This window comes from Astatotilapia calliptera, chromosome 20, assembly GCF_964374335.1.
Source record: "Astatotilapia calliptera chromosome 20, fAstCal68.1, whole genome shotgun sequence".
Lineage (NCBI taxonomy): Eukaryota > Metazoa > Chordata > Actinopteri > Cichliformes > Cichlidae > Astatotilapia > Astatotilapia calliptera.
The window spans coordinates 31,723,638-31,744,960 of record NC_137441.1 but is presented as its reverse complement, the minus strand read 5'-3'; the positions used below and the strand labels follow the sequence as shown (position 1 = coordinate 31,744,960).

General features: G+C 41.6%; 1 protein-coding gene across 6 annotated transcripts in view; it reads left to right on the top strand.

Annotated features, from left to right (window-relative positions):
• LOC113012854 (TOX high mobility group box family member 2-like) overlaps nucleotides 1-21,323 on the top strand; it is an 82,291-nt gene that overhangs the window by 22,196 nt on the left and 38,772 nt on the right. For 3 of the 6 annotated variants that reach the window (XM_026153245.2, XM_026153244.2, XM_080294839.1), the window contains exons 2-3: nucleotides 7,373-7,465; nucleotides 18,162-18,221. In XM_026153245.2, coding sequence (XP_026009030.1) covers nucleotides 7,373-7,465; nucleotides 18,162-18,221 — 153 coding nt within the window. The remainder of the gene's footprint in view (nucleotides 1-7,372; nucleotides 7,466-18,161; nucleotides 18,222-21,323) is intronic. The other 3 variants (XM_080294838.1, XM_026153246.2, XM_026153248.2) reach the window with 1 other exon arrangement.

Here is a 21,323-nt window from a genome sequence, read left to right as displayed (position 1 = left end):
AGGAGGACGAGGTAGGTCTGAACATCTTTGCCTAAACTGCTGCTTCCATGACCCAAACTCAGATAAACGATAGAAAAATGAATGTATGGCAAACAAATTGAGGATAAAGACCAATATTCCTGGTTTAACTGAACAGTCTAGCACAGCACAGAGGCGATTTTTCAAAATGAATAAACTATAGGGTGTGAAAGACAAAAAAGGCAGCAGTGCATTGGATGTGAAGACAAAGATCTGTGACCACATCTGAGAAGACAGAGAAACAGTCAGTGTCAGGGCCTTTGCAGTAACTGCACTGTTCAACTGTACCTACACACGATGACAGGAAACGTGGCGGTGACAAGGAAAACCCTGAGATGCCACATGGAGGGGTAAAAATAGGCCACTTGGCACGAGAGACGGTAAAAGAGGGGGAGGAGAAGAATCAGAAAGAGAGGAAAATTGGTGCACATTCTTCTTGTAGGGACTTTCTTCTGCAAGCCCGAGATAAGAAACTTAACTGTTGGCAAGTTGTTAGATCAATCTCATTTTTCGCTTGTTCCTTTTCAGAGAGAGAGAGGCAGAAAGAAAAAAAAGATTTTGTTTCCTCTAGTTAAACAACAAAGGAACATTGAGCAGTGCTCTGTTCTGACTTTACAGTCTACACCTCCTACACCTTCACTGTTCGAAAAGCTGCTCACTTAGACACATTACAGCCTCAAATATGTCATACATCTCACTTCTTAACAGTGTCAGTAATAGTCCTGCTAAATATTGACACAGGGAAAACCCACATTTCATGTTGGGTTCAACACTGCTTTTCACACTCAGGTCGATGACAGGGTTAGTCTGCAGTGATTCAATTGACAAAAACATAGTTGCACACTGTACAGAGGACACTGGAAGAAAATAGCGTTGCTTTGTGAATTTAAAGATCCTTTAAGGGTAAAGTGACTATAAAGTGTACGATTTTACAAGAGTTTTTAATAAGGTCACCCAACAGCCACTTTCATTGTCTTGAATCGGCCCATTCAGAACTCTGCTCTATTATACGGTGCCGGCGACTTACAGATACACACAAGGTTGTCCTTTGGCTTCGGAGCAACGAACTCCTCAGGTTATGCTGGTACTGAGATCAGGCCACGCTTGTAAACGAGCCCTTGGCATAACATTTACATAGTCACTTTCAATGCAGAGGGTTGAAATTGCACAAGGGGATAATTCAGCTAAAACCCTGTCCTCCTAAACCTAAACTGCCCAAACCTAGCTGAGTAGTTTTTAGTGTTTAGTTAGAAATAGATGCAAAGTGGGAAAATAAAGCAAATCACTGAGTAAAAATAAAGTGAGCCTTTTGGGTGACTCTAACATCCTAGTGCAGATTTTTATCACTCTTTAAAAGAGGACCCTTATCTCCCAGTGTCTAATATTTCCACTCCAAGGACACCTTGTGTTTATCTGTTCAGCATCTGACAGAGCAGCAGTATTTGACGGCATGGGATAAGAACCAATGATTTTATAAAATCAACTTAGCAAGCACAGCAGTCCTTTAAAATGTGTTACATTAAATAGTAGATTGGAGATGACATTTGCTTCAGATAAACAACAGCTAAACTACTCGTAGGGGTAAATTTCCATAGGTATACGGGCAGACTGAGGGACAGACACGAAAACTGGAAAAAATGTGTTCAAATTGAGTCATCTGCGCACAGTTCATCTGCAACCTTTGACCAGCAGACGTTGCCAAGTGCAGGTGTGTCTACATTTCTACGAGTGGTCGCAGTGTGTACATGTGTCAGCTGAGCCTGTTCTCACTAGGCCGCTGTCTCTGATCGAAGTCGTAGGACCCGGTCATTCAGAGTCCGCTCTTGGCCTAGAGGAATGAAAAAGGATATCTCCTCGTGGCTGCTCCTCCTCTGCATATCTGCTCATTCATCTGGACTGTTCATTAAAGGGTAATTACCTGTAATTAGTGAATTATGTCGCTTTAATGAAGATGTTGAAAGCTGCTGGTGCCAGAAGGGTTGGCCTTAATTCTGAGTGATGTTCAAGATTAGCAGCAGACAGGAATTCAATAGCAGCACAGAGATTAATGAAATGCTAGCATGTTCTTGCCTGTGCCATAGGTGGCTTGTATTATGTTTATATTTCACATTAATTTTCAATTCCAGTGGCATCCACACCTGGCTCTAGAGGGCAAGTACATGTTGCAGACTAATAGGAACAACGATGATGAAGCTGTGTATCTAAGTACGTCTGTGTGTGGTGTCTATGAGAGCAACTGTAATGCTTTGCTCTAATGTGTGCTGTGCTGAGTGTATGTGTGTGTCTGTGTGTGTGTGTGTGTGTGTGTATGTTCCCTGGCGGCGTGGTGAGTGTTTAATCTGGCCCGGTGGCGTGCCGTTGGCCCGGCTAATCACAGTGTGTCTGTAGGAGTGCGCTGAGCCAGGGGAGCACGCCGTCGCTAACAGCGCCTGACAGACTCATTAGAGAGACCTGGCACTGAGCTCGCAAGGCGCACGCACTCACACACACACACACACACACACATTGAAACACTTTGAAACACACACAGTGGGAAAGGCACTCAGGCTCAACTGCACACACATCAGGCTAAATTCACACACTTACACACTTCTTTTTCTTTCTTTCTTTTTTTTTGATGTTCTTACGCTCTCATTCATATAATTATCCATAGACAAGTGTGTGCTGTCTTTCTTTCACACACACACACACACACACACACACACACACACACACACGTTCTCAGTGCTCCACGTGTGAGACAAGGCAGGCAGTGACCCCTCGCAGTTGCAGCCCAAACACAAGCAAGAGCTGAGAGGGCATCTGGGAAAAGAGGAGGGAGGGGGAAATGGAGGGTGGGAAAAAAGCGAGAGGAGGCGGAGTAGCCGAGTGAAGAGCAGATAAGGGAAGGGTTGGATGCAGCAGCGTTTTCTGTCATTCATGAGGTTTAGAAAGGCAAGTAACATTTTCAGAGGCTAATTATCTGCAATCAGATTACGTGCATCAAGTGAAAAGAATTTAGCGCTGTGTGAATATAGGCCACATTTATAGCTACTGTAGATCTCAGAAGGGTTAGATGTCTCGCCTCTCTTCTCTTCAGAGTGGGAAAGTTAAAGTAAAAAACATTAATTTTAAGACAGTGGGCAGAATGACATTTGGGGAAGTTTGACAAACTGCTTTGAAAAAAAATTACTCAAGACTTCCTTCCCTTGCGCGCACAGCGAGGTTAATTGTAGCTCAGCTGCAGCAGAGCCAAGTGGAAACATTAGGTTGAATAACAGGTGAATGCAAAACAGGTCAATACGTGGTTGAGTGTGGGCCTGCCAGCTGTTCCCTCCCTCCGCTCTGCCACCGCACATAGCGACACACATGCATTAACATGTTCATGGTTTGCGCATAAGAAACGATAGGGAGAAAAGACAAAAATGTAAACAAGCAACAAAAAAAGTAATCGATGTTTCTGTATTTATCTTTCAAATGAAATCAAGTGAAGCAATTGGAGTAAAGTAAATAATACAAATGCAGAGTCGCTGCATTAAAAATAAAACTGGGATTTTTCTTATTAACAAATAACAAAAGCAGACTAAACCCAACATGAATTCATTCTTCCAAGTCTTTGCTCAAAGTCAAATACAACTACGTCATCTCTGAGACTTGAAGTCCAAGCTACTGTGCGTGTGTGCCGTCATTTTCCACTGGTGGACCATTAGATAAATGCCGCTTTATTCCAGTGTTCGCTCTCTTCCTCTCCACTAAGTTCAGAAACCAAAAGTTGCTCCACATCGAATAAAACCGCGCAGTACGACCCCGACTTCCCCTTCAGTAAAAACAGGGATATAAAGCATAATGTAAACACATTAATGAACTGTGAAAAATGTGCTTACATTTGGAGAAATGCTAAATCATACTTTTGACACCTGATAACTCTCTGAGAGGAATGTCCTTCACGAAAGCAGACCCTAGTGTGTAACAAAAAAACTCCTGCCTTCTGTCTCTCTCTCTCCTGCTTGTATGTGTCAGTTCCTCTCACTTTCTCAGTAGCTGTTATCCTTCACTTTCATACACTGACATCCTTGTCTGGATTTTTAATCTGGCCTAGTAACAGACACGAGTTTTGCTGACAGTCTTGTTTCACCTAAAAGCCAAATAAAACTGTCTTTAATTTTCTCTACCACTCTACCGTATAACAGAGCAAATCTTCTCTCCCTCTCTCTCTCTCTCACACACACACACACACACACACACACACACACACACACACACACACACACACACACAGAGTCTTCCTCAAGCACAAGGCTATGACATTGAGGGAATGTGATGTGATGTATTGTAGTGAATAATGTATTCTGCAAGGATTGTACAGAGCGCGTGGAGCAGATGGCAGCAGGTTGATCTCGATGTGTGTGTGAGTGTGTTTAATGATGGCAGCGTGTACATGTGTGATGTGTGTGTGTGTATGTGCGCACGTGTGTGTGTGTGCTCAAACAGAATGGGGGAGGAGGAAAAGGGCGGTAGGGAGGGAGAGTGGGGGTTGTTGCATATGTGTGTCTATGTGAGCCTCCTTTGTGAGATAAAACATGCAAATGGTGGATTATTTTAATGCAGTTTTTTTCTAGAGCCCTGAGCCTTAATCCCTAAAGCAGTTGAAATGAAAATTGTATATGTTTTCTTTCAAACTCTCTCGCTCCCTCCTTTTTTTTTGGTGGTTTTTTTTTTTCGTTTTTATACATTTTTTTAATTCCCTGATAGGAATTTACAACTACCAGCTGTCTAGGAACAGGATCCTTTGCGCATTAATTTCTCTGACGTAGTTACAGCCAGAGACTTACAGCTGGAGAGCATGGAATTGACTAAAGCTAGTCAGGCCTGACCTGATCTGTTATATAGTGGAAATAATGGGTGTGATTTTTCTCCGATCGTGCGGTGATAAAAATGTTGAATGCAATAATAGAGCATAACACGGTTTGTCACTCCACGTGAACAGATATAAAGCATGTGCTTTTATAAACACTTGCTAACACTTACATATACGTACGCCATTGCAACTGGTGTTTTAGATGGTGTCTGCTAGCCTGCTTTTCTGATATGTTGCTGCTAACAGCTAACATGCTTTTTTTTTAGCATCACCCACACCACAGATGCAAAAACAGAGAAAAAGCCACGAACCTGGTTGTTGCAATTTCTCTGAAAATGTTTTTATCAATTAATCATTGCTATCCGGGGGAAGAGTTTTGCTGAAATATCAAAGCTGAATCAGAGCATACGAGACAGCAAGCAGAAAAAAGCTTGACATTCTTGGCTCTTTAATTGCGGGGACAGTGAGCATAATTGAGTAAATGTATTTAAGTATTTGAGTGAGCTGATTCTGGCTCTCTGGGATGGTTGATATTGTACTTAGGAAGAATGTTGCCCAAGGCAATTCATTAGTGGTAAATAATTGAGAGGCTCGGATAGTGCTAAGGTGAAATGCCTGTTATTATTTCATGGAGTTTGTGTTCTTAGGGCTCTTCAGTTTAAGACTATTAAAAATGCACAAGCCTTCCCACAAATTACTCACTCGAAAGATTCACAATGGGTGCTAATGACTAACCATCCATCTTCCATTGTTTTCAAGCTCTGCGGAGCTGTGTCGCCGCATCATTATCAATTCTATTTCTGCTTTTGCTAAAGTTCTTTCATTTCTTAGACGCTGTTTTGTTACTCTTGTGCTTTTCACTCATTTAGTTTCAGGTAATTAAGGCACATCAACTGCAGCAGGATGCATGCAGAGACATTTTGTCTCTATCCCTAAATGGTAGCATCCTATAACCAATCAATAGATGGATGAAATTGAGCCATATGAACAGGCTATACACAGTTTAGGCAACTGCAGATTTGGAAAATAAACAAAATTGGCACAATTTCAGTGTTTCAGTGCATCTGCACCTATCTTTAGATGTGGTCGTGTGAATTTCACCTGTGCTCGTAGGAACTTGGTGTTCAGCTAAGTTTTTCTTTGCTGAAAGTTTTTCTGAAATGTTCCTTTGAAGCCGGCTGTTTTTTGGTTTGTTTGTTTTTTTTACCCCTCTGTGTTATTTGTGTCTGTGCATACTTGAGAACCCATGGACTCTTATCTGGTAAAAATTGTCACCTTTGCGTGTTGGTTTTCTGGTGATGCAACTTAAAGGCCACTGAGGTTTTATTTAACATATTATACACCCACACATCACCACGTGACAACCAAGAAATGGTTGAGAATCTGAAGGCCTAATCAGTTATTCACAGAAGTCTGAGCTCTTTGCAGTAAGAGAATGATATGTATAGCCTTTGGTTTGTGGTCTGGACACGAAATACAATTGTCCCTTAATAAATCGGCTGTTTTATCTATTTGTATTTTATAGTGTTTAGCAAGTTGGTAAAACCTGTGGTTGAATGTTTCTTTTAGCTATATGAGCAGCATAACTTTTTATGGGTTATGAATGAAGAAATAAATGCTCTTGACACGCTGGTAGATACGTTCACAGCCAGGCGAGGATGAATCCTCATAATACCAGATATATGTGAGTCCCAACGCTGCTAAATTTCTCCACTTTTTTTTTTAAATTTCACATTATTTTGCATGTCAAAGTGGACCTGTTGCTTCACTTGCTGCCTCCATTCTGCTGTTGGTGTCCCTTCACCTATAGTATAGTACAGTACAAGTATGATCAAATGTAGGAATTTTAACAGCGACTTTTTGCCATATATTTTTATGCCTCTGATTTCTGATGCATAACGAGTCTTGCATCTTCCCAGTTCTTGATTGCATTAGCTGAGGCCATATTTCTAATGTAAATTACATTAGCTCACGTTCACAGTTGTTCATAACCCAGTTACAGCTGTGAGCTGTGTGCACTGTATGTGAAGAGAGTGTAAACTGCGCTCTTGCCACATTCCTTTGGTGCACCAAAACTTGTCTCGCTGCCAGCTTTCACTCCTCACTGTCTTGCCGGGGTTTTTGTGTACATGCTTGTCAGCGTGTGAAAGAGAGCAGGGAGGTTGGCATGGGGAGGAGGCGTGTTCGAGGTGGAGGGTATGTCAGCTCATTAACCTCCATTCTTCCCGTAGCACAGCGCTGCATGTCACTGTGTAATTCTCATGTCGTTACTCCTCCCCCTCCACGCGTGCGCGGCGTACTAGAGGAAGAGCAGGGCAACCGGAGAAAGGGAGAAGGAGAGAAAGGTTCACGACAGAGGGCGGGAGGGCTTGACATGTTCCCTTTACAAATGCCCTGCTTGTACCTTGCAATCTAAAGCCCTGTCGTCTCCTTTCCTTCTCTGCTTTTGTCTTCTCTTTCTCTTCTCTTTTTTCCTGTTCGCTGTCTCTCTCTTTCTCTCGCTCTCTCTAACCACAGGCCCGGTACAGTGTGGGTGAGCGAGGGGTTAGGCTCCACACTGCCCCCTCTCCGGCCATCAATCCATCTAGGAAAAGACTACCCACTGCTGTGGTGAGATAGCCAAGCCCCCTTATTTTTTCCCTAGCCGGTTGATTTGGAAAAGTGTACCTCAAGGTTCTATCCTGGGCCCTGGTCAGTTCTGGAGGCTTTATGCTGAGATGAAATTGCTCTCCGTATTTATGTCGAGCTCCCTATGAGAACCTTCACATATATATTTTATACACAAATGTGTGAACACATATGTATCATTTATAGTGTCTCTATTCAAAGGCAACCATTTTACTGGAATCTATAAATCATGTCAGGAGTTTCTTAATTACGGTATGTGTGAAAACATGAAGAAGGTGCGAAATACGCCTCGGTAGTTGTTATGATCAAGTCACATGGTGATGTGTTATGTTATGATCAGGTCGCATCCAGAGAGACACATTAACTCTAAATAAAGTGCCTTTGACATGTTTAGAGTTTAACTTTACTTTTTATTTAAAGATCTCATGAGGCTCTTTATAACAAAAGCTGTCTTTTTGACAGAATATACCAAAGTTCTTTCTAACAGACCTTGTTTTTTTAATGCATAGCTTCATTTCATATGAAATGTTATCTGTTTACTTAACTCTGAGCTAATAAGTTGTTAGATATTGTTGCTGATAATCAATATTACTTCCCTATCTAGTCAAGTCAACGTGCTGTGTGTTAACCTGTCTATGTTGCGTTGCTTGTGCTATTCTAAAAGGTTGCTTGAAAGCGAACACAACACCACCTTATTGTCAGGTGTTCTCTTTGTTTATTTGTTTTTTGTGCTAAATGTTTAAATCTGTGGCAACCACCATGAAAATAGATTGGTGCCTTTCCTACGCTCGTAATGATTTATTTTAGTCACTGACTGAACAGTCAAACTTTAGACTTTTTTTTTCTCCCTTTGCTCTTTATACTTCATTCTGTGCAGAGGCAAGAGAACAGTAGATCGCAATGAGATAACCAATTATATGCTAGAGGAAACCAGACTTTTTTTTTTCCTGCAGCAGTTATCTGATGTTGTGGTGAGCAGAAGCAAAGGGCTGGGGTAATGTGACATTCACTCTGCCCTTTATCTTCTCTCATCACTGTTTACCCCAGTCAGTTAAAAGTGGCTTGTGCTCTGCATCCTCTCCTGCTGCCAGAGAAACCTCACTGACAAAGACTCACCTAGTGACATGCACATACTGTACGGACACGCATACTGTGCACACACATGCACAAACGTGCAAATACACATTCACACCACCACAGACAGCGAATGTCAGGTAGTCTGGTGGGATAACTACTTTCCTCTCGTTGTTAAGTATAGCAGTACAGTACTACAGCACCTGCTAGCTGCTAGTTGCATGTGATGCTGTTGTGCTTGATGCTAGGAAGGTGTTTCCCAGGACTGGTTAGCCGACAGGCCGTTGAAGGCTACCACAGTAAGCTGAGGGAGGCCGTGTGGGTGGCACCTTGGTCTGACATTTGAATTCTTCTGTTATACCTCTGCACATGCGCTTGCACGTGGCTCATTTCATGGCTGTGACCTCTTTTGCACTCTGATACATATACTGAACAGACAGACAGATACTAATCAAGGTTCATACAAGGGGTGGAAATCATTGAAAAGGATAAATGTTTAACGTATTGCTTTAAGGTTATTTTTCTCAAAACTTGTTGGAACTGCAGTTGAACTGCTTGCATAAGAAATCTATAAATACTAACCGCGTACTTTTCTAGATAGACAAATCATATAAATAACTTGTGAGAGCCTAAATAATTTTGTCTTTCAGCTAAAATGAAGACTGCTGGAGTTGGAACTGCCACTCCGAGTCTGAGCATGTTGTTACAGGTTGATCTGCCGGTCTTTTTCATGTTTACCCTCTGATGGAGCATTTAGTGGGACATGACAACGTGCTTGAAGTCGAAAAACAACTACTACACATCATGGTTGAAATAACGACCACATCTTTTAGTAGCTCCTGTAAAGTCTGCAAAAAAAAAATTCTTTTGTTTGTTTGTTTTTTTACAGGAGAGACCGCTAGCTTCTTCAGCAACTGAAAAGGATAGCAAGCATTAGTTAGCCAGGTAGTTGACTTGCTAACTGCTTGACTTGTTGTACACTCGTCGTCCCCCATAATACAGTTGTGGTTTACATACACTCATGATCAGGATGAACGTCCTGATAATTTTTGGCTTTTAATGAGTTCTTGATGATTTCTAACAGTTCCTTTGATTGTACAGTACAGAATAATTGTGGACAGTATACATCTTTATTGACTATAAATTAGATTTTTTTTCTCAACCACAGAGGGTTAATGTATACATATAGCCCCCATACTATACGGCTAATTTTCCCAAGGCCCCAACCTCAACCCTGTTGAAGATTTGTAGACTGGGTCTGTGACAGGAAACCAACTAATTTAAATGAACTCTGCCAAGAAGAGCGGTCAAATTTCCAGTCGGAATTATGACAGAAGCTTGTTGATGTATACCAAAAGCATACGGTCGAGGTACAACTTGCTAAGGGACATTTGACCAAATATTAGTAGGGGTGTATATATGTATGTGAGCCTGCATGTATACTTGTAGAATTAAGAGAAAATCTAAAATGAGTTTGAACTTGTGCATGTCATTAAAGATGTGTACTGTACAATAATACCATTCTAGAAAAAGAAGAGTTCAAAGACATCATTCAAAGCCCAAAATTGCCATGACACTCATGCTCACAATGAGTGTATGCAAACCACAACGGTGCACAAACAAACCATACGTTGACCATGACGTTGACACAGTACAAACATGCTTCCTCGAACAAGGTGGTCCTTTGAGCGAATGCTTGCGGGTTTGTTTATAAAGAAAATCAGTTGGCTTTTGAGCTACAAACTTGCACCAAAGGACATAGTAAACAATAATACTCATGTAGACTGGGAAGTGAATTGATGCTGAGTAAGTACTAAGACTCAGAAAGTGCCTGGACAGTTGATTAAAAGAAGGATGGATCCATGCTTTCATGATCACACCAAATTCTGTGCCAACCACCGCTGGAGGCAACAAACCAGGCAATATTTGTCTACTCTTCTATTGTCAAATGGTCCGTGCAAATTGTAGCTACAGTTTCCTATTCTTAGGTGACCGTGTGGTCTTCTGCTGCTGTAGGCCATCTGCTTCAAAGTTGAGTAGGTTTCTGAAATAATCAGACCATGTTCAAAGTCACTTAAATCACCTTTCATCCCAATTCTGATGCTCAGTTTGAACTTCAGCTGGTCATTTTGACCACATCTACATGTCTAAATGCTTTGAGTTGCTGCCGTGTGATCGGCTGATAGGATATTTGTGTTAATGAGCAGTTGAACAGATGTAGTGGGTGAGTGTATGTAGCAACATTATCTCTATTTTGTTCTTCCTTGACTCCTGGAGGAATGATTTTCTCTGAAAGAAAGCACCACAGATGAGAGGCGTGAGAGAGAATAAGCAAAAAACCAAAACAATAAGAAAAATGTTTTTCTGAGAACTGACGCATTCTCAGATAAGCGTGAACTAAAATGAGATTTTCCACTTAAAAGCAGTGACACACTCATGATGGATACCTTTTGGCCACGACGGATCATTGCATAGGTTTAAATCTCGCTAATTCTGTGACACAGAAACTCTGCGGCTGGTGCACAGAAAGAGAGAGACGCAGAGGCTGGGGTGTTAGCACGAACGTATGGTAACGTAGGATATACCGAAGAGAAAGCTGAATCATGGTTAACCTCATTTCCCATACAGTAAGAATGAGTTAGCCTTCTCTAACAGTAAGCATAAGCTGAATAGCTGAATGTACGTAACATTTACCTATTTCTTTTTCTAACCTTAAAAAAACTACTTTATAGTTTTGCTAACCCTACGAAACATTACAAAAAGCATTGGCAATGACCCTAATGAGGTAACCAGATAAATTAAGCTTCCTGTATGTATAAAATGAGCAAAACATCTTAAAAATAGGAAATTCCCCAGTGCTTATGCTTAGCTCATTATGAACTTTTTTAAGATACAACAGTGGAAATGCAAGCACGAGGTACTGTAAGCTTCTATTTGACACAGCACGGTTATCTTATGTTTGGTTTTGCCTTGTGTACCTGCATTTGGAACAAAAAAAAAAGATCTTATCTGACTTTTGAAAACAGAAAACAGGAAAAAAAAGAAGCAAAACATAAAATTTCATTATATTCTCAAAATCTGTCAACCTGATATTTCCATTAGAAGGTGTGAACTACATTATCATCGCCGTTGAGATTTTTATCGTGCCGTAAACTCACCAAGTCACAGTGAACCCAAGTTCAGGGTGGAAACAAAGCCTTATTTAGCATCAACCGACCTGTCTCCCCACCCACCTCCACCCCCACCCTACCCCACCCTCCCCACTCCCCCCACACCCCTTCCTCCCCGTGCAGTCTCAATCTCCCTTCCCACCTCTCACCACCTTTGCTGCTAACTGTTATTTCTGTTTTGTGGTTGCTCCAGTACAACTGCAGAGTAGATGAATGGGAGCTTTGTGTGTGTCTGTGTGTGCGTGTGTGTGTGTGTGTTTGTACGTGTGTGAGTGTTTAAGTTGCTTCTGGTGGGAAGGGTTCATTGTGTTTCACTAGCACGTGTTGTTTGACTAGTTATGAGTTGATGGATTGCTTAATCAGTAACAATAAAGCCAAATATTTCTTAAACGGCAGCCGTGGGAGAGGTAAGCAAACATGTCTTGTGATGCTTCTGAAACTCTCCTTTGAGGAATGCAACACTAGAACAATTCGTGCTCTCCAGTCCTGTAAACAAATACTATGTAAGATGGCACCAAGCCAGATATAACTCCCAAAAAAATTCCATCAAAATCAGCTGAGATATGCAAGAAGCTGCTCCGTGTGTTGTGTCAATATCTGACCATGCTCTGTGTGCTCCACTGACCAGAGCACAGTGTGTTCAGATAAACATAGCCTGAGCTTTGCATATGAAAATGAACCATGCAGGTGATAAAGGTGAGGGTACATAAGATGCGCGGCGTTGTGGATGTGACCCTAGTGGTGCTGCAGCTCACTCTGCACATGCACGTGTGGGTGTAGTGTGTTTAGTGTGTGTGTCTGTGTGCGCAGGATCAAACTCTCACACCCAGGAAGAGGCCCTGTTTCCCTTATCTAACGACAACAGAGCATGTGTCGCCATGGCCACAGGCTGTGCTTTTTATGGGCTTTGTGTGTCTTTGTGTGTATGTGTGTGTGTGTGTGCCATGTTCATTGTTTGCCTATGTTCATTGTTTGCTTGGGGCGTGGCGCAACACCAGAATTGTTACTATAGTGTCTTTTCTCTTCGCTGTTTCTCTCTCCTCCTCCTATGTAACTCTGAAAATCTACAGCACTTTCTTTCTTTCTTTCTTTCTTTCTTTCTTTCTTTCTGTCTTTCCTCTGCATCTGTTTCCCTCTACTTTTTTAGTCTTTCTGTCTGTCATCCTTTGTGGCTTTGAACCAGCACTGACAAGTCGGGCAACATCAAATCCAGAGCCACATTGTCTCAGGTTCAGGTTCCTACGGCTTAATTGAACAGAGGACTGGTGAGAGAGAGGGAGAGAGAGAGAGAGAGAGGAAGAGAGAGAGAGGGGGAGAGGGATGTAAAAAAGAAATAAAGAGAAGAGGGGGAAGATGAGGAAGAAGGGTGCTCAAACAGGCATACATATTGCATGAGCCCTCACCACCACCACCACCACACCCCTTTCTTCACAGAATAGCTGTGTACTGTTCTGGGCTTATTAATTCCACTCGGTGAGAGAATTATTTTTAGAGACTTGGTGTACTGGCAAAGGCTTTTAAAGTCACAAATATTACATATTCTGCTTATAGATTCTCTTATATTAACTGAAAAAGTAAAAAAAAAAAAGTTGTTTCGGGTTGTTCTTTAACATGATAATGTATGGGGGGGGGGGGGGGTTCTATACAGTTTTTCCTTTCTGAATGCTTTTACATACATTACAAAGGTCTGTAGGGTGTTGATTGCATAAACGTGCAAAGTTGCCGCCGATATCTGATTGTATCTGCGGCCACTGGCGTTGTGCTGTGATATTTAATAAGGTGGTAAACCCCAGTGGGCGTAATGTTCTATGATAATGCAGTTCTCCTGTCATAATGAAAGAAATAATAGGGAAATCTCTCATGTTTGTCTATACTGTATAATTGGTTTGTTGTTATCTATACATATTTTAACAACATTAAAACTTTACAGCTGACATAGATCGTTCTAATGTTGTAAATCTATAAGTTTATTAAGTTTTGAGCAGTTTATTCTGTACCCATGGTTAGTAATGTATAATTTGATATAATGCATTGCATATGGAAGCTTAGTATGTCAGCTGAATGAGACATTTTCCCTTTAAAGTGTAGCTGGAAAAAGAGACAAGTAGCATAAAATTCCTCAAACTAATCATATCCCAGTATTTATTTATTTATTTATATTCTTGTGACTGACCGGTGACACATGACCTATATATGTTGCTCATTTCTACTATGTGGGCTAAATGTTTAGTACTAAATAAAAGTTACATGCCATATGTGACGGGGGTTTCCTACTCTTTTTGACAAATGTACTGCCTCACACCATTTTCTGGAAGTGTCATTAACTTTCACTGGGAAGCCAGTTCAGATAATGCCATATGCTATTTAGCATATCCATGACATCACTGCACCGTATTTGCATTCTAGCTAGTTCAGCCAGCTGTTTGCGTCTCTCCTACTCTCTGTGCTGACATATACTGTATTTTCATACAGGCAAATTTCCAATAAAGCTCTTCTCATTTGCATATTTCTGCTTATGAGACAATGGAACAAGTGTGAAATAATGACAGGAAGGTGACCAATTAAGACTCCCTCGTTAACAGGCAGCCGATTCCAAGATGTACTTCTGCACTGCTGAAATCCTGAGTTTTATAACCTTGACATCCTCTGACAAAAATTACCATACACTTATGTAACAGATAATGCCAATTTGGATATATTTACATGCAAAGTGATCACTTGAAAGGAAGTAAAATGGCTCAGCTGCGGTGCGGACGGTTGAATGTGCTACTGCCACTCAGCGAGCGCAAAGAGTTGTGCCTGCGGCAGAAAAGCAAGAGCTCGTGCTCATGGGGCAGCCCTGCAGCCCAGTAGTAACATAAATGTACTTATGTACTTTTCACAATTCCTGCAGCCCATAGAGACAGGCTTGTAATAAAATGCTTAATGAACCGAACTTGAAATAAACGCAGCCGCTAATATTAGCAAGCATGTGATTGTGTATTTGACATAATTACGTCCAGTTGTGTAAATTCAGCCAAATTGTTGTGATGCTTTGTAGCTTTTGACATTTTTCATTACTACAAGGTGATTTGTCTCTCTAATCACTGAGCAGTTTGGGCGTTACACAGACACCCAGAGCAGTTGAACTCCACCCCACCCTCTTCACAAACAGATGTTTCCTAGAAGTCTCGTGTTGTCCGTCAATCAAACGCGATCCTCGGCGGACTCTGTAATTCTGCCTCCAATTCCGTCATCAGCTGTCTCAAAAATATAAGATAAAAGATCCCAGCATTGTATTGCCCCATTACCACTGTGTAAATATTACATGTTTTCCCTGGATATGCTAGTTAGCATTACTTCCACCTTGTGGCTTCATTATTTTTGAAACGCTCGATGATTGCACGGCATGACCTAGTTCTGGGACTCTGTCTCTCCGTCTCTCTCTGTCACTGTCTTTACTTTCTCACTTCTCTACCTAATTTACTCATTCTGTGTGTCTCCCTTTTTTTATGCCCTCTCTACAGCTCCACCTCATTTTCTTTTCACACTGAACCTGTCTACCTCCTTTTTTTTGTCATTTATTCATTGTCTTTCTCCATTTACTGCCTCAGCATTGCCTTCATCCTTTCAGGCTGCCTCTGTTCTGCCTCTGTGTTACTCATCCTCCTTCTCTCCCATGTATGCATTCTTTATTTCTCAATTTGTCTCTCTTCCACAGCCTATTATTATTTTTCTCTGTTCTCACCCCCTCTCCTTCCCCCCTCTCTCGCTCTCTCTACCCCTCCCTTCTTCTCCATGTTTTTATTCCTCTCTACCAGCACCACGTGTGCCACGGAGGGAAACATCGCGAGCAGTGGTCCCTGCTGAACAATTACCATGCAAAGCAATCCAAATAGAGATGTTTGCCGAAAACAACATGTGTGTAATTACTGCTTAATGAGGCCCTTGTCTCAGGCAGAATGCCCAATTAGACTGCCGATGAGAAAGTGATGCCAAGGCCCGGTGAAGAAAGAGAGAAAAGATGGGGCAAAGAGGAGTAGGCAGGGAGACAGAGAAGTGGAAGTAAGGAGGTTGCAACATGGAGAAAAGGGTGTCGAGGATGAGAAACACGGGGGGAAAATGGAGCAAGGGGAACATGAGAAACTGTGAAAAAAGGAAGGATGTGGAAAGAAAGATGGAGAGACTGAGGGGAAAGGGGAAAGATGAAGAGAAAGGGGAATGAGAGAATTTCTGCGGTGTATATGTGGAGTAATGGCAGAGTTGATAGCATTGAGCCGAGGATAAATTGGCATATTAAGTGGGAGAGTGAGGAACTGCTAAGGAGAGCTATCAAAAGGAGCAAGAGGAAAGAGCTTTACATTGCAGTCTGTGGGCAGCCATGTTGAAGCACAAAATGGTTGACCTTTCTGGGCAGTTTGAGCCTTTTTTTGGTGAATATTGCATTATAGATGTAATTGGTGGAAATAAACATTATCTCACTTCATTTGTTCCTTCAGAGCAGGGCAGAAACAAACGCCGTCGAGGATTCGCTCTCGAAGAATTCACGTGGCAGAGTTAGCTGTAATGAGAGCCGTGGCGGCGTTCGCGGGGTTGAAAATGCCATTGTTCGCAGTCGCTTTTTATCCGAGAGAATCTTATTCTGAAGAAGCTCTCGGAATGGCTTTATGTCACCAGTGATATCAAAGTGGATTTCAATGGAATGAAATTGCTCAGTTAGGCGATGACAAGAGGCTTTCATGTGCGGAGTGAAGAGTTTATTGCAGCTATGTCACCAAGGTCAACATTAGTTTGGCCCTCTCAGCGAGCGGCAGTCACTTCCCGCCGCAGTTCGGTCAGATGATAGACACCGGCATGCTTGATTAAGCAAATTAGCAGTTTTAGCATGTGGCATTGAACAATTATCAGTTTAATGTGAAGATGAGATGTCAGGGTTTTTATTTTCCAGCTGCTGGTGCAGTGATGTTGGATTAATCATGTCAGGTGTGAACGAGGCTTAAATGCACCTCTTGTGTCAGTTTCATGTTTTCGTATGAATTTAATCATTAGAATAACCAAGTGAATCCTCGCCTGGGTTTCCACAGTATGCATCGTTAGCCAAGCATTGCCCCGAGGCAGGAACTCATTCCCCCGTCCTTTCTCCTACAATAATGTACAGTAATTTCTCTTTCTCACCACTCACACGCTCATTTGCTTCGACTTTTTCCTGTCTACAAGCGCAGATATTAGATTTCCCCCTCAGGAATTCTGCCCATTTCCGTCCATTAGTCTACTTATTTGGTCACTGTTTTTGAGCAGGTATATGTTATGATCCATTTGCGTCCACTCATATCCAGTGCGTGTCTATTTTTCAAGGCTTTGGCCGCTTTCGTTGCCGACACAAAGCAGACCACCCGAAATGAAAAGGGCCTCCCATATCTTCACATCTGAGGAATTTGACATGGAGCGCTGTGTAGTTTGATCGTGTTTTTTCTCCTGTCTGTTCCCGAGTCAACTGCGCAGTCATATTGCAAAGAACGGCCTCCATCAACAAACAAAAAAAGGGAGCTTTATTTGGCACATTGAGTTTCTACGTGTACGTGTGTTCACGTGCAACACTACCCGCTCCAGTCAAGGTTTTTTCTATTTGCCGCAAGTGCGCGGTGACAAACCTTGATGCCTTTGGAAGCCAAGAGCATTTCACAACGATGCTCTCCTTAACGTGGTCACAGCTTTTCAGTCACCTTGGCAGCACACAGGTTCCGTTACCGAGCCGTTTGTGGCGGCTGAATCTTATTTCCGCTTGAGCTAAAAACAGAATCCGTCTGTGGTTTTTTTCTTTATTCGTAGCGCACTCATAGTTGATCTCGATGGGGAATTTAGCTCAGTAACATGCTAGACATGAAGGCTAGCATGTTGCATGAAACTCTGAAATGGTGACCCAGTGTTGCTTCCCAGCATCCCCGTGGGTCAAAAGTAATTTGTTGTTATGTGAGTCCTAACCCCATGACAAGCAATGTTTTGGCACCTGCAGCAAGCGATCCTTCATTGCCTGATTAGCTCAAATCTAAAGACGCAGCATGCCCTCATTGTGCTACACACACACACCAACACACATGTACAAGCCTCTAAGCCACGCACACTTTACTACAGTAAGCACTCACAGATTCACCCGCACTCATTCTCTTTCTCGCACACACACAGCACAGCCCAGAGGGAAAAGCCCATCTCTCATCACTTTGCTCATGTAGCCTAATTACCGGCCCGCTGACGAAACAGTAATTACCCATGCTGCCATGCCACCACGAGGTTTAACCAAAGTGACAAAGTCATTAGTCTCACACTTCAGGCCACCCATAAAGAGCTTTTCCTCTTTAGTACCTCTTTCACAGACCCACCACCCTTTTTAAAAAAAAAAAAAAAAACCTCTTCTTGCATACAATGTTTATTTCTTTTTTTCTTTTTTCTGTTCACAGTTTGATGGTGACAACATGTACATGAATGACAATAACCAAGAGTTTCGGTCACCAAACCAGGTAAGATCTCCCACGTCTTTTCCTGTAAGCCCTGCAGACTTAAATAAATAAATGTCTGAGTAAGCTGATGTCACCCTTTAACAAGAAGAGTTTATGGATTGTTATGTTTGGGTGTAGACTGGAAAATGTGAAATGTACACATTTCTCAGTGAAGAAAAGTGGAAAATGGACAAACAAACCATGTGGTTAGCATGAGAGGAAAACACAAGTCAAAAGTGATGTGTCGCCTTTTTACCGCCACTGTTGTGGGCACATTTCCAAGTTATGCTCTTGTCTCTGTGGAAATTCTGAACATTAATAAAAAATGACTATGTCCACCAGTTTCTTTCTCATAGGCCTGCATCAGAAATGTTTCCATCATTTGATGTGACAGTCAGTGTGTTTCACAAGGTTTCAGATCAGATTTAAATATTAAATATATGATTGGAAGGTTTGATTCTTAATAACTTAAAAGTTAAATTTTTTTATATCTATTTAACGTCTGATGGATTAATCCATAAGCCCTCACAGTTTTGGCAACATGTCAGCCCACTGAACCAGACAAAGCAGCAGTAATAGTTTACAATAACAAGCTAGTTGGATCTCTGGTCCCACTCTGGAGCATCATGGTCCCAGTCGCACATAGACTCAGTGAATAAGACAGGATCGGTGCTGAGTGCTCCCAGCTGGTAGATGGGAACACATGGCTGGACATATGGCAGAATTCAGAGCTCCAGGATTTGTTGATCCAGCAGCAAGGTCTTCATGTCCTGACAAAACACGATGAGGTGGAAGCTCCACATCAATTAGCGCTTTTCCAAATAAGTCAGGCCAAGGACAGCAGGATCCATACACACCTTCAATCACACACAGACATAGACACGCACACACTGTTTCATATAAACATACTCGTTTACTGTAAAAGGAAGTGACACGTTTTCTGACACAAAGTAATTCACAAGTTATAAGCTCACGTGCTTTCAGTCGTGTGAAAATCGTGCACTTTCTAATATGGGCAAAGCGCCGGTAACTGTGAAAGCACACTGAAATAATGCATTGCCCCCATAAGGATCAGCATAACCATCATGACTATTAAACCACTATCCCAAGATTAAGGGTCAGTTCACCCACTTTGCAAAACATATCTTTTTGCCTATTCCTTTATGATGCAGAGAGGCATTTTCCCGGATTTTTAAAAAGAGGAAGGCGCAATGAGGTCTAACAATTCGGACAGGATCCCACCACAATCTAGGTGCTGCTGGTAAAGATACACATGATACACTGATTGGCTTGCTTGAGGTGGAGGACTAGGTGCACAAAAGAGTCCACATGGGATAATAAAAGATGAGCAGTGAGATTTATAGTACACAGAGTGGAGACAGATTGATTTGAAGTAGACGGGCGAAAAGATGATTGGACTAGAGCAGTGATGTCAGCATTGAGTTTTACAACACGGGAAAGGGGAAGCGATGTGAAGAATAGACTAGCAGCCAAACACCTGGGAAATGGATAGATGTTCAAGATACATCTAAAACTTTTTCCTGGGTATTCCAGATAATCTAAGATTGATGCTTTAATCTGTTTTTCAAAGTTTGCTTTTACTTTTTTTTTAATCTTGTTTTGTAAAATGTGTAACTGACCCTTTAAAAGTTAATGTATTTATAACACCAACCCCTCCCAAAACATGCCTCTACTCTGACAGCCCTTTGAAGAAGTAAAGATCCGGCAAAATGCCCTCACTTTCTAAAAATGTGCTTAGTCTCACGATGTAACATTTAAATTGGGCCTTTTGATGAACAAGAACATATGTACGTGCTCTTAAACACACCCACATATATACCCATAAACCCGTACACACATGTTCTCATAAAAAACCCTCACACATGCATTCACACGCCATCATCCTATAGCCGTAAGATTGCCTTTCCTTTGATGTTGGGATTGAGTAACTATAGTGAGAGGTCGAGCAGGAGCTTTAGCAGCTTATTGTCTACTTACGGCGCACATCGGAGACCTCGACGTCCATCGTTGTTAGCTACATTTCCAAATCTGCCCTAATTATGTCACTTATATGCATTTGCTTGTGCTAATTGGGATAAATGTCCAGCTTTGTAGTTTCCCAGCTGCAGCGGTCATATGTCAATCACCAACACCCACTCCAGGTTTGCAGTGTTGTGTCAACAAATACCTTCTTAGTGGATAAGGCAATTTGGGCTTTTCAAAACATGTCAGTTGCAGCTCTGTCGGTGCTGTCAAATAGACTCTTACACACCAGTTCTGAATAGCACTCTGAACACAGAGTTCGCTGTTTGGTGCCTGATCCTTTAATAGAGAACATTAAACGTGAGATTTCAAAGAGGATGTGCACCTTTTGCTCAGGAGCTAATGGTTGCAAAGGGTTTTTAGCACATTTAATAAACTATATTATGCTAAAAAAAACCCAATAAAGGTGTGACCATTGTGTGAATTTTCTCTTTCCCTTGCACTCTCTCTTTTTTTTAAACAACCATCCACTACTATTTGCTGCTTTTGTCACCTAATAGATAATATCTTTAGGTCTTGGATTGATGATCAAGTAATACAAGCACAAAAAACATGATACATTGAGCTTTTTTGGGCTATTTTCTTACTAATAACAAAAATAATCATAAAAATGAACCCCTGCTGAGAACTACCTGACTGGCATTTTTCAATAGGGAAGTTTTCTTTAGTCTAACTACATAAAAGCTTCCCTTAACAATTTTGCGAGGGCTGTCCAAATCATTATATTTTAGCTGAGTTGTGTAGTATTTTATTCGTATACTGAGATTTCAGAAGAGGTTAACCCATGTATTTCTTCAAAGCCATAACATTCAGGGAATGTGTCTGCATTTTCTTTTTGCAAAATTCGTTCTGACCGCTCGCTGTGTATACAAGTCAATCATTTCCCAATTGACGCTTATGCATTAGCTGTGCGGCGGTTTGTTACATGTGGTTTTCTTTTGAAGTGAAATCAAGCAAATTAGAGGTTCAAGTATATATATGATAAATTTATATGATTTTCTGCGTCGGGTTGTAGCGGTGATTACTGTGTAATAAAGAAACCCAGATTAAATATATTCAGTATATTCGTAAACAATAATC